Genomic DNA, 13677 nt, shown 5'->3' on the forward strand with positions numbered 1-13677 from the left:
TTGTGATAAAACAAGAGGAAACAGCCACAAGCTGCATCAGGGGAGGTTTAGATTGGATATTAGGAAAAATTTCTTCACTGAAAGAGTTGTCAAGCATTGGAACAGGCTGCCCAGAGAGGTGGGGGAGTCACCATCCCTGGAGGTGTTCAAAAAACACGTAGACATGGCACTTTGAGAGAGTTCATGAGGCACGCGTGTGTTGGGTTGACTTGATGACCTTAGAGGTCTTTTACAACCCTAATGATTCTATGATTCTAAAAGTATGAAAATTACTGAAGGAAATGAAAGGAAGAAGCTGCATCCTGAAAAGAAAGACAGTTCCTACAAAGTTGAGGCAGGTATGCAGCCTGCCTAACAACCTGGTTCCCTGGCCAAATAATAAGCCAATATAGCAATGTCAAATGGGAATGCTAGAGTAGGTAGGAAAGTGAGAAGTGCTATGGGAGACCCAAAGATGATGTCAGCTGGCAAACTGAGGACACTGTACATCCCTAAATGCAGCTTCTGCCATCAGGCTGTTGTGGAAGTACCACTAGAGGAGCTTTGACAGTTGCAATGGGGACTGCCAGCAACATCAAATGCTTGCTAGAAGGATGTCAGAGGAGTGGACCAAGAGACAACAGGTTGCAAAACACACACATAGTCAAGTGGAAGTGGTTTGCTCTCCTGTGAAGGTAAAGAAGCTGACATCAGCCTGGGGTGAGGGGATTATGTCCAGGGCGTTGTGGCCTACAGCCTCCTGAGGAGGTATGTCATCGTTTGGCATTTCTCATCCTACTGCTGTCTCATACACTCAAGGTTGTTTTCAGTTTCCACTGAAGACCGAACACTCACAAAGATCAAGACTGCTGAAGAAGGTACATGCCTGCTGGTGCAACTTCCCTTCCTCCAGTTCTCATATCAGGCACAGGTTATGGGATGTCCAAATAGACTCAGAGGTGCAGCACCAGCTTTTTCACCTCCTGTACTTGAGGCTGGAGGTGTAGGGATAACAGTAATATGCCATAGTTTTGTTGGTATCTAAGCCAGACCACCTCCCATGCCAACCTCAACGTCCTAGAGGGAAGACGACTGGTTTAAGAACAAGTTGTCATAGGACACTTTGTTTACCTATTTTATTAAAGTTGTCTTTTCTCTCTTAAGAAAAAAGTGATGTATTAATTCCTGTTTGCACTGAAACAAAACAGACTGTTAGCTCTGGAGTATCTCCCAGACATCCAACCTTCCCAAACTTGACCTTTTCATAGGATTCAGTGAGGCGGCACATGTGTGAACCTTTGCCTTACTTCACTTCTCTTTGGTGCCCTGGGAAGTGAGAGGTCAAACATGACAGAACTGGCACATCTCTCTTAATCTACCAGATTTATTTCATGTTTTAAAAAAGACAAACCAGTATTACTGATTCCAAGGCATAACTGACAGACAACTCTCCAGACTGGAGTGTTTGTGCTTTACTATTTGAGCCTTTGAGGCGTAGACCCTGGTATGCAGAAGCAATATATTTAAACAAAGAATGTGGCTACACATTTACAATTAGCATATAGTTGACATTTCTGGCCATAGAAGGAATCTTTGTGTCTGGAAGGTTGTGCTTTATGTGCAGTAAAACACAAAAATTTATAGCATGTCTCACAGCAGATTATTAAGATTGTATAAACCTTATTCATACAAATCGGATCCGTTATTACACTACATCTAATGGGAAAGCTCTGTTGAACCCCACAAACTATTTTGGGCTTGAAATTCAATACTTTTGTCTTATAAGTTTTGATGGAAAGCAAAATCCCTGGCAAAGACAACTTCAAAGCTGTGGGAGTCAGGTTTTAGCATAGGTTGTCTCTGATGTCCTGAGCATGAATAGCCCACCTTGTCTTCCTTAATGGACTGACTCAGCAGAGACCAAACTCAACAGGACCGTGGGAGGGTGGGCTCTCTCACTGAGAGGGAAGAAGCGTTTAGTTCACACCAGTCTTTTTCCTAAGGCGAAGGCAGAGGAAATCTGGGGAGTAAAGCTGAGCAACTGATTGACAAGGAGAAAAATCCCATTACTGGGGCTACAAAAGCATAAAACTCTGGGCAGATGTTAAAGTTTTTGTTGTCTGGTAATTAATCTGTGTGCAAATTGGATAAATAATTTACACAAAAAATCACTTGCAAACAAACACCAGTTTGGCTCAATCTGCCTTCTCCACCTCTTGTTTTTCTCCGAGCAAGGTCATATTTCTTGTCCTTTCTCCCAGCTGTTTCTGTCTCTCCAGTCTGTGCACTTGCAGGAAGCCTGGCAAGGCATTCTGTCTCACATCCCAAGGACCTGCTGCAGCTTTTCTAATCAGCTCCTCCGGCCGCAGTGTCCCTCCTGCCACCCATGGGCTCCACAAAGGGCAGAAGGAAAATCCTGGGAGGATACCTAGCTGCAGACCTTCACCTTCCTAGGAGGAGAGTCAGCTATTTTTGCTGAGTCTTTGCAGCTGTTTTCACTGACTCTATAATATGTTTGAATTGTTGAGTCTGCTGCTGTCTTCTAGGCTGCTTAGTATTTTATTTAGAACTGAGGAAAGATACATTATGTGTGTGGCCAGCCAGATTTAACAACTTCTGTACTTTAGTGATATAATAAACAATGCTATATTTTTCTGATGCAACTTACTGATTTATCTACATACAAACATGCTTTTTGAAGGAATCCACATGATGATTGTTTTTATCAGGCTTCCAGGGTCTGCTTATATAAGAATGATTTTTGTAAACTGAAAGAAGCAAAAAGACCATACACAGAGAGAGGAAAATGCACCTAGTGGGGACTGCTGCTGAGAGCACAGAAAACTGGTTTCTTGACCATTTGAAATACTTTTAAAAGCAATTAACAAGGAAACTATTTACTGAGACACAGTAAAATCTTACAATTTTCACATTTTTAACACCCAAGTAAAATGCATTCTAAACCACTTCAGGCTTTTTACTATCCTAAACAACAGCTCTATAAGAAAGAATTCTTTTTTAAATTGGAGAAAACATGGTCAATAGATATGTAGTATGTGGTGCTTGTAGGGGGTGGTGGAGAAATCCACCGCAGTAAAATGTAAAAAGATAAACAGAGTGCATATTCTGGTAAAAAGCCTTTTAAAACTGCAGATATATTTTAAAATGGATCAAATATTTACATTTTATTAATATTTTATCAAAATATACAACCTTGTATTGATTAAATAGTTTAAATTCTTAATACTCATAGAACTGTAAAAGGAATATTTTTTTTAAAGTACCAGAAATACGATAGCTCAAATGTGGTCTTGACCTAGTGCAAGTCAATGAATTTATCTGTTCTTTGCAAGAAAACAGTATATCATAGCTGGTAAAGTTTACATGTCTAAACATTTTTAAAAGCACTGCTAAATTATATAAGCTGCATAAACTTAGTCTGCTCAAACCACACGTTGAAGATGTAGGCTATCTGTGCAAAAAAGTGCCATTTGCAATTGTAAAGCTGGCAGCAGGGGTCTAGGGACAAAACAACCCCATGGGGAGGGGTAAAAGCAGGGAAAGTCAGAAGGGCAGCCACGGTGTTGGCACCTGAGAGAAGATGTGTGAATAGAGCCCATGAGCAGTCCTGAAAATTACTTATTTGACATACAGCCTTTGCTGGAATCACAGGCTGGTGGGGTTGGAAGGGACCTCTGGAGGTCACCTGGCCCAACCCCCCTGCTCAGGCAGGGCACCTAGACCCTGGTGCCCAGGATATGTTTTACTATATTTGCAGGCATTTAGGTTAAAATAGAGTGCTTGCCAGTAAAGTACAGGAAAAATTCATAACAAATGCTATGTAACTAGCGGCAGGCCAGATAGTTATACACGTGTGTGCCTGCGGTATACATTTATGTTGTAGATAAATATTGCCCGCTAGCCTTTCTGTTGCCTTTTTCTTTTTCCTTTTCAACATACCCATTGGCTCGTGTTTGGAAACTGGCTCACAGAATATCAACAAACTTAATTAAATTTCATAGGTCTCCGGGTGAGCTGTATGTGACTATTAAAATTTCATCACAGTTCTTGTTAAATGCTGGAAGAAGGATTTCATAATATTCTTTTGGTGCTGTCACAATCCCATGTCATTATCCATTTTAGGTCCCCTGGGAGGAAGGTGGAAGCAGCTTTTACCACTTATTTGGGCCACAGGTAGGGAAAACCTGCAGATGAATCAAAGTGTGTGGCTTATGTAACAAAAAAAAAAAAGTGAAAAAAAAATGAGCAAAGAAAAATTGTATAAAAGCATTTCATTTGGTCACTTTCTAAAGCAAACATTTTGGTCTTTCATTTCATAATGACTTTTCCAGCACTAAACTTTAAGAAGATGATGCTCAAAAATGCAAGCAAAATTTTGCTTCTTCCCAAGCTTTTTTTTTTTTTTCTCGTTAATATATATAAATCCTTTCATTTTGCTTAAACAAAATGTGCCTGGTTTGGTCTAAAACTGTTCTTTTTGAGATGGGGGATGGTTTCAGTCTGTGGAGAGAAGTGTCTTCTACACACATATCTCTATTTATGAAACACACCTATGAAAGAGAAAGCAAACAACTTCTCTGTTACGTGAGTACAATGGCAGTCAAGCATGGATGAAGCTGCTGGGACACAATGTGAGTGTCCAGAGCCTACTCATTTACAGAGTACATCCTGCTCCCCTGTGTACATCTCTTTCAGCATCAGTTATCTTTCAGACAGGTCAACACAAAGCATTTTTTGATCCAGCAAACCTCTTCTACCCCAGCCACACAGGTTAGCAACATCCAGATCAACATTTTTCTCAGATTAAGAAAACGGGGACAACTGGGACATCAACTGCTTCCTCCTTGCATTGCACATCCCAGAGATCTGTACAGTCTGGAGGTGAGAGAAGATCTTTCAAAATACTGTGGCTGTTGGAAGGTGCTGTCCTAGTGGACAGCTTTCTAAATCTCGCTTTCTTCAAAGACTTCCTCGGTTGTCTCTCCAGTGGTGACTTCTCCTTCACTGCTGTCTGACATGCTTGCCTGTGGACGAGATGGGAGATAACAGCCTGGCTCTGGGCTGAGATCTGTCCTCTGCTTCACCGGCACCTGCTGGAGCTGCATGCCCCAGGGTTTGCTTGCTTCCAGGCACAAGTAGTGTTTGCTGCCAAGCTGCCTTTTTCTTTGTTTCTGCGAACATTTCCTGAGGTATTTTATGTTTTCCCCAAGAAAGCAGAATTTACAGCCAAAGGGATCTGCCAGCAGGAAGCGGGTCCACTGCTTCTGGAGCTCTGCTTTCACCTGGTGGGAGAAGAAAACAGTCAGCCCAAGATGATGACTTGTGATGACCCTGAAGTCCACTAACCCAAATGCTAGCTGTAAAATGAGAGGGACTGTGGAAGTGCTGAGCTTCCTGCGCCTTTGGGGTGCACCTCATACCTGGTGAGGTCCTTGTAGGGTGGAAACAGACTTGTTTGCTAAGTTAGTCTTAAGATTTCACCCTCTTCACTCTAGCTTAGGAAAGTTTTTCCTAGCCCCTGAATTTCCGATACACTGTGATCCTAATGCACATATGTGGGAGAGATCAAGTGACTCATGTTTACAGCCTGATGAAGTGAGGAGGAGGAAAGCCCAAGGGATGTGGAAATGAGCACCATGCAGCTTTGCTGGAGTGTTGTGCTTGGATATCTGGTTTGTTTTGTTAAAGCTTTTTATCTGGCAGCCTGCCTTAAATCCTCAGCTATGAGTGTCCTGCTGCCTGCACCACCCAAGCAGTGCAGCAGACGGAGGGCAGGCTCCAGGCCCACTAGAGGAGCGGGACATGCCCTTGCTCCAACCAGCAGGTGCTTTGGCCTGAGAGCTCAGCTGGATCAGGAGGGAGGAGGCCAAAAGAGCAAATTCTGATGAGAGCTTCTAGCAGTTCTGGGCCCTTCACAAATGTTTGACAAGTGTTCCTGTGTTGCAGAGAAATGCCAGCTCTCTTTTTAAAGTCGTTTCAAAACTGCTCCAGGTTTTCTTGTTAAATATTAGGAACACATGGATTACCTTTTGTATGAAGCCCATCTCATTTGTTTCACTGGTGCCTTTAAGAAGGCGTCCAAATTCATGTACCTGTGTCAGTGCAGCGTGTACCATGCCAGCTGGCTGTGCCAGGCTCTTAAGTGCTACTGGTGCTGGAAACGTGCCTGGTTATTGCAAGTAGTGGAGGTCTGCAGCTGGACCAAATATAAGGGAAGTCCAGACAGTGAGATTCAGCTTAGAAAATATGTAAAATTAAGTGATATTAATTCCACAGCCTTCATAACATAATTTTCTGATGTAGCTTGTAGCAAGTCAGTGTGACAAGGCAAAGGCAGCATGCAGCTGTTGCCGTGATGCAGGCCCTGGGTTGTACGGGCAGGAGTGGAGTGAGTAGATCAAGAGAAATTACTGTTCTCCTTTACTCAGTAACTGTTAGATGACTTCTGAATACTGCATCTAATTTTGGGCCCCCAGTACAAGAACTGTGTTGAACAGATCAGCAGAGATCAGGGCTGGAGCACTTGCCTCTGAGGAGAGGCTGAGTGGATTGGGGCTCATTCACACTGAAGGCCTAAATACTGCCTATGAGGAGATCATGGAGGAGATCGAGCCAGGCACTCTACAGAGGTGTCTAGTAGGGACGAAAGAGACAGTGATCACAATTTGAAATAAAAAGGGAAGTTCTAACAGAATATATGGAAAAGATATTTCCTTCTGAGTACAGTGAAGCACTGGAACAGAGGACCAGCGAGGTGGTGGAACCTCTGTCCTTGGTGGGGGGCAAATTTCAGCTGGGCAAAACCCCAGCAACCTGTTCTGAATTCAGTCTTCACCCTACGTTGGGCAGGAGGTTAGCTTTCTCTGCTGTTATCTCTTTGCATAAGAGATATCACTGATCTGCCTAAATCCTAGCTTGGAGCAAACTGAATTCCTAGCTGTCCCTTGAGGCATAGCAGGAGACAACTTCCAGACAAGGAATCCCCTCACACCAACTTCAGGGATGTCCTGAGCAGTGCACATGTGAAATTATTTTTTAAACATGTTGCTGTCTAAGATATTAAAGCACCCCAAATTTGGTTGATCCACATGGATTTTAGGGGTAAACTAAGAAAGGGTTTAGCTTAGCCAAACATGAAGTCTGGGATTCCAGCTGATTAAAAGAGTAGGGTTTAGGTGGCTGAACCATAAGCCTCTACCGATATTTCAGACGTCCAGGCTATCCATACCCCCATAGTGCTATAGCCACTCACAGTCCAGTGGAAATACTTCGCATCTGAACCCCAGACCTGTGAGAGGTCTCACTGTTCTCTTTGTACAAAACAGTTATATGGGTTCAAAAGAATGCACACACGGTCTCAAACAAGCAGAGTTAGTCAGCGTGTTCATCCTTCTTGGTGTCATTTATACACTTTACTCGTCAACTAAAACCTTTTCCCATAGCATTGTTTCTTACCTCTCCATTGGCAAAGCAATATAAAACTGCTACAAAAAAACCCTGTAAGAGAAAGACAGTAAGAGGAAAAGGTTAGAGTGTACAGGAAATACCTGAAGTTTTAGTTTAAATATGACATTAGCATTAGAGCCATAAGTATAAACAATTCTTCTTAATTGTCAAAAAGGAAACTAGTTGCCTGTATTTGCTTATTATTGAAGTACCATTAACTTGTTTTCATATGGTGCCTCAGCAAATGTAGGGCACGTTTGGTGCAGATGCTGAAGAAGAGAGACTATACAAGCCAGTTTGACCTTCGATGTTATCTTCATTTTGCTACCACATAATTGGTTTTTTCCAAACTACTGCTGTTACACTGTGACCGCTGTTATTTATAAACATGGTAAAAGAAAAAATTGCAGCTTGGGGTCTCATATTATCCATGTGCTGCTTTGAATTTGTCATGAGAGGGATCTCATTTGGTTGCTTTTTAAAAATTAGTGATATATTAAGTGATTAGTACTGGCATAAGGTTCAGCTGTATTAAGGGTTATGGCTATTTTGAATTGCCATTTTTCCTTTGAAATTGATTTAAATAAACACCTTTAAAAAAATTTAAAGCCTAGAGATAAAACTTGTTTTAAATCAACCCCAAAATTACTCTTTCCATTTTCCTCTGTCTGTATTTGATCTCAGATCAAAACTGCTTCCATGCATGCATGTCAGCCTAACAGCCTAGCACATATATGCAGGTTTATTACCATTGCTTCAGGAAATGCACTTCTTTTGGTATGTCTAGACGTATCTGTGACACCAGTTCTGATGAAGAGCATAAATACTGTTGACTATCAATCAGCCCCAAGGCAATGTTCATATCACAAGTAAAAAGGTGTCGTAAGTATATATAATACAGCTGACATAATTAAATTGTTTTCACACTCTTACTTTTCCAGAAATGTTTCTGGTTTTCTCAGAAAAATACTTAAAAAGAAATTTTACCCACATAGCATCTTGACATACACAGCAGCTTGAATATTTTGTATTATATCTAGCATTAACCAATAGCATTTTGAGCCTAGTTAATTTTCTAGCAATCCTGAAAAGTTTGGAGACATTAATTCTTAAGCATATGTGCAGTAAGTATGAGAAAGAGCAGTTTATCTGCCACACCAATGGAAATGGGGACAGGAGAAATGGCAATCATAATTGCTTTTTCCAGGTATTTTTGCTCAACTATATTTTATGCTTCACCTGGGTTATGGTAGCAAGTTATAGGTAATTTTGACATGTCATTTATCAATGTAACTTTTAAATAATCCTCTGCATCTGAATGATTTCACAGAAGTATGCAAAAAAAACAACCACAAAATATTGGGGCCATTAGAGTTTATAATAGATGATGTTTTACTCTGGGGATAAATTTTGGAATAGTAGTTACAGAAGACTCAGAAAACATGGGGAGAGATTCTGATGGACAAGTACAAATTTAATAGCTTAAAAGGCACCTTCTTATGGAGAGCTGCTTCTGCACCTGGAGAAAGTTCTCTTCTTTGGGTAGAAAGTTAGTGAAAATGTCACCTGGGTGGTTTCTTTTGTGTTCTGAGCACGAGCTCTAAATTTGGCCTCACAGGTACCACAAGCAGAAATAGGATCTAAACTACATGGTGCTGTTAAGTCCTGTGACTGCTAAGCCTGATGATATCCACTGCCAGAAATGTAGAAACTCAGCAGATTAGGAGACTACATTGTGAATATTATTGGCACCTCTGTGTTGAATGTAAATTTGTAAATCCCTATGTGAATTTAGTTCACTGCTGCTGCATGATCAGAACATGCAGTGACAGGCAGAAGCACTGTAAAATCACACCAGAAGGTGGAACATTTAGTTGACCGTTCATGTTTGATGTTAATTTTATATCCTGATTTCTTTAATGCTTATATTAATTCTTTTTGCAATACATGGAACTTCATGCTTAGAAATCTTGCTCATATGCCATGACTTCTAAGGCATACATTTTTAAAATGACCACAGTGTAAGGGAAAAAGAGGAATCAGAAATTCAGATGAAATGGTCATTAGCATAATAATAGGAAAGGATAGATGCATGTGTAAGGCTCACAAATGTTCTCCAGTTCTACTGCCGATTGCAACATGATAAAATACTCATTAAATAACTGGGTTTTATCCACCAGAAACCAGTATTTTTTTTTCCTGTGGCTAACAGTTCGCTTGCACTAGTGAGCCAAGATGTTTAGATTGCTCCACTTTCTAAAGCAAAGGAGCGTCATATCTACAGCAGAACTTGTATTTAGAATTTAATTTCATGCTCCTTGAAAATGTTTGAGTTAAAACCTCCAGATGAGATCCCAGAGGTAATTGTTTTTCTTTAACAAAACAGTTTAACTGCTTTTAAAACTACTGAGAAGATTTACAGACTAAACAAATGTAATTGTGTACAGTTTATGTGCTTTTTTGCTAATCCCTTCACAAATAATGCTGTAGCTAAAAAAGAGAATCTGCATTAAACATTGTCTAAGATCTTTGGGTATTTTTAAAAGAAGTTTTACTTCTAAAGCGTGCCACGTAGCCGAGCGCGTGCATGTTCCTCTAAAAGGAATGAAGTTTGTGTTTTCTAGCCGGGATGAGTAAGCTATCTTCTATATCAGATTTCTTTGTACAAGGCAGTAAATAAATTTTTCACTTAAAATGCTTCTGTGTTTCTTAAAAAAACATCTAGTCGCTGCAACCTCTCCAAGTAAGGATGTCTAACTGAGGAACATGTATATCAACAGCATGTCAGCAGGCCCCCTTAGGGTGGTGGCTCTGCATTAACTCCCTTCTGCCTGCCTGCATATTTTTCCCCTCAAGCTGTAGTGGAAATTTTTCATTAGAACCTCAGTAATGGTGTTGAAACACTGATGCATACATACGCCAGGGCACTGGTGCATACATACAGGTTAAAAACAATGACCACCATAAATTGCGGGAAAAGTGCAAAAATGCTTTGATGATGTCATGTCTCAGACTGTCGAAGAGGGCAGATGTATGTCCAAGTAGTAAGTGAGTGAGACGTAAGCACTTCTAGCCAGAGATATTGCTGGGTACCTCATTAAAGAAAGGAGACCTGGAAAATGCTGCCCTGGCTCACCGAGAAGGTCAGGCAGGAAGATAAGGGTAAAGAACAACTTTGCTAAGCAGGTAGTTTAACAGAAGTACGACGTGAGAAAGTCACTACTCAGCAACTCTGCAGAACACAGACTGAAGCAGAGAGCAGTGCTTTGTGCCTGCAGAATGACTGGTCTGTCCAGCTCTTGGCCTTTGTGAACCGGAGAGTACATAGTTACAGTGAAACACATATATACTTGTGCATAAACGGCTATCTGAGAATCGCCATTTAGTTTCAGTAACAGTTTGCTGTGGGATTTAGACTATTTAGGATTGACCATGGTAATGGAGCATGGCTCCTTCACACCTTCGTGCTTGCAGTCAAGATACAAGGCGCAGAGCTGACAGGGCTGCGCTCACGTTCCTTTGCTACCTCAAGTGTCTGCCTGCCTTCCCGCTGCTAGGGAAGGGTGACTGAAGGGGAATCAAGTGCATAAACATCTCTAAAACACTCTGCTGACTGTGTAGGTGAGGAACTTCTTTTCCACCTGCAGATGCTAGTCCATCTATCTGTTCCACCCACATGAGAGCTCTAACAAATGTTCTCTTAGCTCTAGAGATTGAGTACAGTACTTCTCGTGAGTGCATATAGGAGGCCATAGTGCCACTTTGCAGGTACGGTGAATGAATACATCCTTTAGGGAAATGTAGCCCAAACTTTGGATGAGGACAGACTTTCTCATAGTTATGGTTTTTGGGGGTAGAAAAGCTTGAACACAGACATTTCAAATGGAGTATTGCAGGAACGAACCTCGTTTGTAATTTTTTCGCCTGAAGAATTGCTGGTACTTCCTGCTGAACTGGCTAGTTCTTTCAGAGGACAGCAAGGAAACTCTTTCTCTGCTCAGGAAAGTTAAATTGCTACCTGATTTACCTTGTGTGCCTTCTGAGAGAACTGGATATAAGGCAAGTTTGTTTAAAAGAGGCTCTTAAAATCTTAGAATTTATGAATGGCATCCCATAAGGACTTGAACTTTATGGAATCTCCTTTTATAGTTATTTGTAACCAAAATGGGAAATGTTCTGCTGTTGGTCAAGCTGAAATGATTAGCAGGAGATAAAACAGCTCCCTATAGAGATACGGGAGCAGATATGAGACACAGGTTTACAGGTGTTGACCTTGCCAGACTTAAATCTCAGGAAGCATGGGAGGAAAATGTTGGGGGGAAATACCAACAGTCCTTTAACTAGTAGGAACATGACAAATATAAGCATTTAAGGATTAGGAAACTATATTTAGTGGGGAGTTAAATGCTGGGACCCAAGGCTGAATACTCAGGCCTACACAAGTGCAATTTTTCTCAAGTGTCAGCTTAAGTGCTAAGCTCCTGTATACACTGAATAGGGTGGAGAATGGGGCACTAGGCACCTAGACTGGGACTCACAATAGCCCAGTAACTGAAGCTGGGATGCAAAGCAACCAAGAAAAAAAATGACAAAGCAGAAAATTCAACTGCTTCAGTTATTTCTTTCATGGACTTATAGACACCTGTGTTAAAGATCCAGCTATGGTCAGTGGGTCAATGTACTTTTCTTCACAGGAGGAGAAGCTGGCTGTTGTGATATATTCCATATTTTGCTCAATAACCTGCAAGTACAGGAAATACGCAGTACCTCACCACAGGCACAGCCATGCCCTAGAGTAGTCACCCAGCTACCAACCTCTCCGGGGGGAGGCACATCTGCACCTTCTCTTGAATCAGGGTAGGTTAATATTGACTACTGGCGTATCTCATGAGGCCGTGAGTGGAAGTAAAGGATGAGTAAGGCAAGGTCTGAGATGTTCTACTCCTTGCTCCTCTGATTACTGTAATTTTCTCTTACCTTTTTAAATCTATAGGTATTTAACGTAAATTATATCAACACTGGGAGGCAGGTGCAAAGGCCCCAAGGCGTCCCTTCCCCAGCCAGCTGTCCTAACCACTAAGCCACAGATTCAGATTCTCTTTCATCCTCCTTCCTCTGAGATAATTTCGCATATGTGGTTGCTAGCTTACACAGCTTTGATTGGGCAGGAGGAAACAGTGCTGCATAAGATTTATTGGGCACTTCCCTGGAACAGGTTAAACCATTTCCTAGCTGAGGCCTTTGCTGTCTCCTTTTCCCAGAGGGGTGCACTAATCAGGAGTCTAGTGTGCGAAAGTGGACTTTTTTTACTGGTGCCTGTTCACTGAATTCATGGTGGGTTTCTATGTTTCACTTCCAATGCATTAAGTGCTTCATTGAATTTATACTTAAAGCCGTGAAAGAGACAGAAGCCCCAAACTGAGGTCCTCAAAAGGATATCTCAGATGACATCTTTGATACCTATATGTGAACTATGGAAGCCTGAAGTATGTAGGTGTGGTTTTGGTGTAAAAAATGTTTGAGTTTTTCTCTAGGCCTGCACAGAAGTACCTCTGTTACAACCGCGGAACAGCACACGACTCAGGTGATTCATGCCTCTGACAAAGTTCTTGTACAAGAGCACTTCATTGCACTTGCTCGAGGGCATTAGTCTGGCAGGCATATCCAGAGTGTCCTCCAGGCTGGAACCACACACAAAGCAGTTCCTGCTTATCCTTCAAAAGCTTCTCCTCACAGCAAATATTTTAACTCTGTTGTTGTTCTCACAGTATTCCGATCTGCACCTCCTTTCATCAATCTGCCCCCAATGCCAGCTAGTCCACACTCATCTGGAAAAAGTCCTGAAAGATAAGGACTGCGCCACAGGCCCGCTGTGTCAGTGATGTGTCAGTCATCATGTGACTGCCCCTGCTACGCAAGCTAAAGTGAAGCTGATCCTTGTATCTCCTGGTACAAAGAGTCTTGACTGTTTTTTGTGCGTACAGTGGCACGACAACAAGGTCATTGTAGTGTGTTTGAAGTACACTGGACATGTACTATGCACTGAAAAAGATGTGTCCAGAACCAACGCTCTCCTCAGTGTGACTGCGAACTCAACAAATCACGGGAAAATCTTGTTTAAAAAACCCATCCAGTGCCTTTTAGGAATTAACTTATGTGAAACACATATGTTTCATGTATTTTATAAATCATGTCTTTTAAATAGACCTCTTTAATGCTGTTTTCAGAACA

The 13677-nt window shown here is 41.6% G+C and overlaps 1 protein-coding gene across 1 annotated transcript in view; it reads right to left on the reverse strand.

Moving 5' to 3' along the window:
- Nucleotides 1–1362: 1362 nt before the first annotated feature.
- GLP2R (glucagon like peptide 2 receptor) overlaps nucleotides 1363–13677 on the reverse strand; it is a 50251-nt gene continuing 37936 nt past the window's right edge. The window contains exons 12-13 of the mRNA XM_064467075.1: nucleotides 7456–7497; nucleotides 1363–5282 (exon numbers count right to left, since the gene is read on the reverse strand). Of these exons, the coding sequence (XP_064323145.1) occupies nucleotides 4944–5282; nucleotides 7456–7497 (381 nt within the window). The 3' untranslated portion in view covers nucleotides 1363–4943. The remainder of the gene's footprint in view (nucleotides 5283–7455; nucleotides 7498–13677) is intronic.

This window comes from Phalacrocorax carbo, chromosome 16 (assembly GCF_963921805.1).
Source record: "Phalacrocorax carbo chromosome 16, bPhaCar2.1, whole genome shotgun sequence".
Taxonomy (NCBI): Eukaryota; Metazoa; Chordata; class Aves; order Suliformes; family Phalacrocoracidae; genus Phalacrocorax; species Phalacrocorax carbo.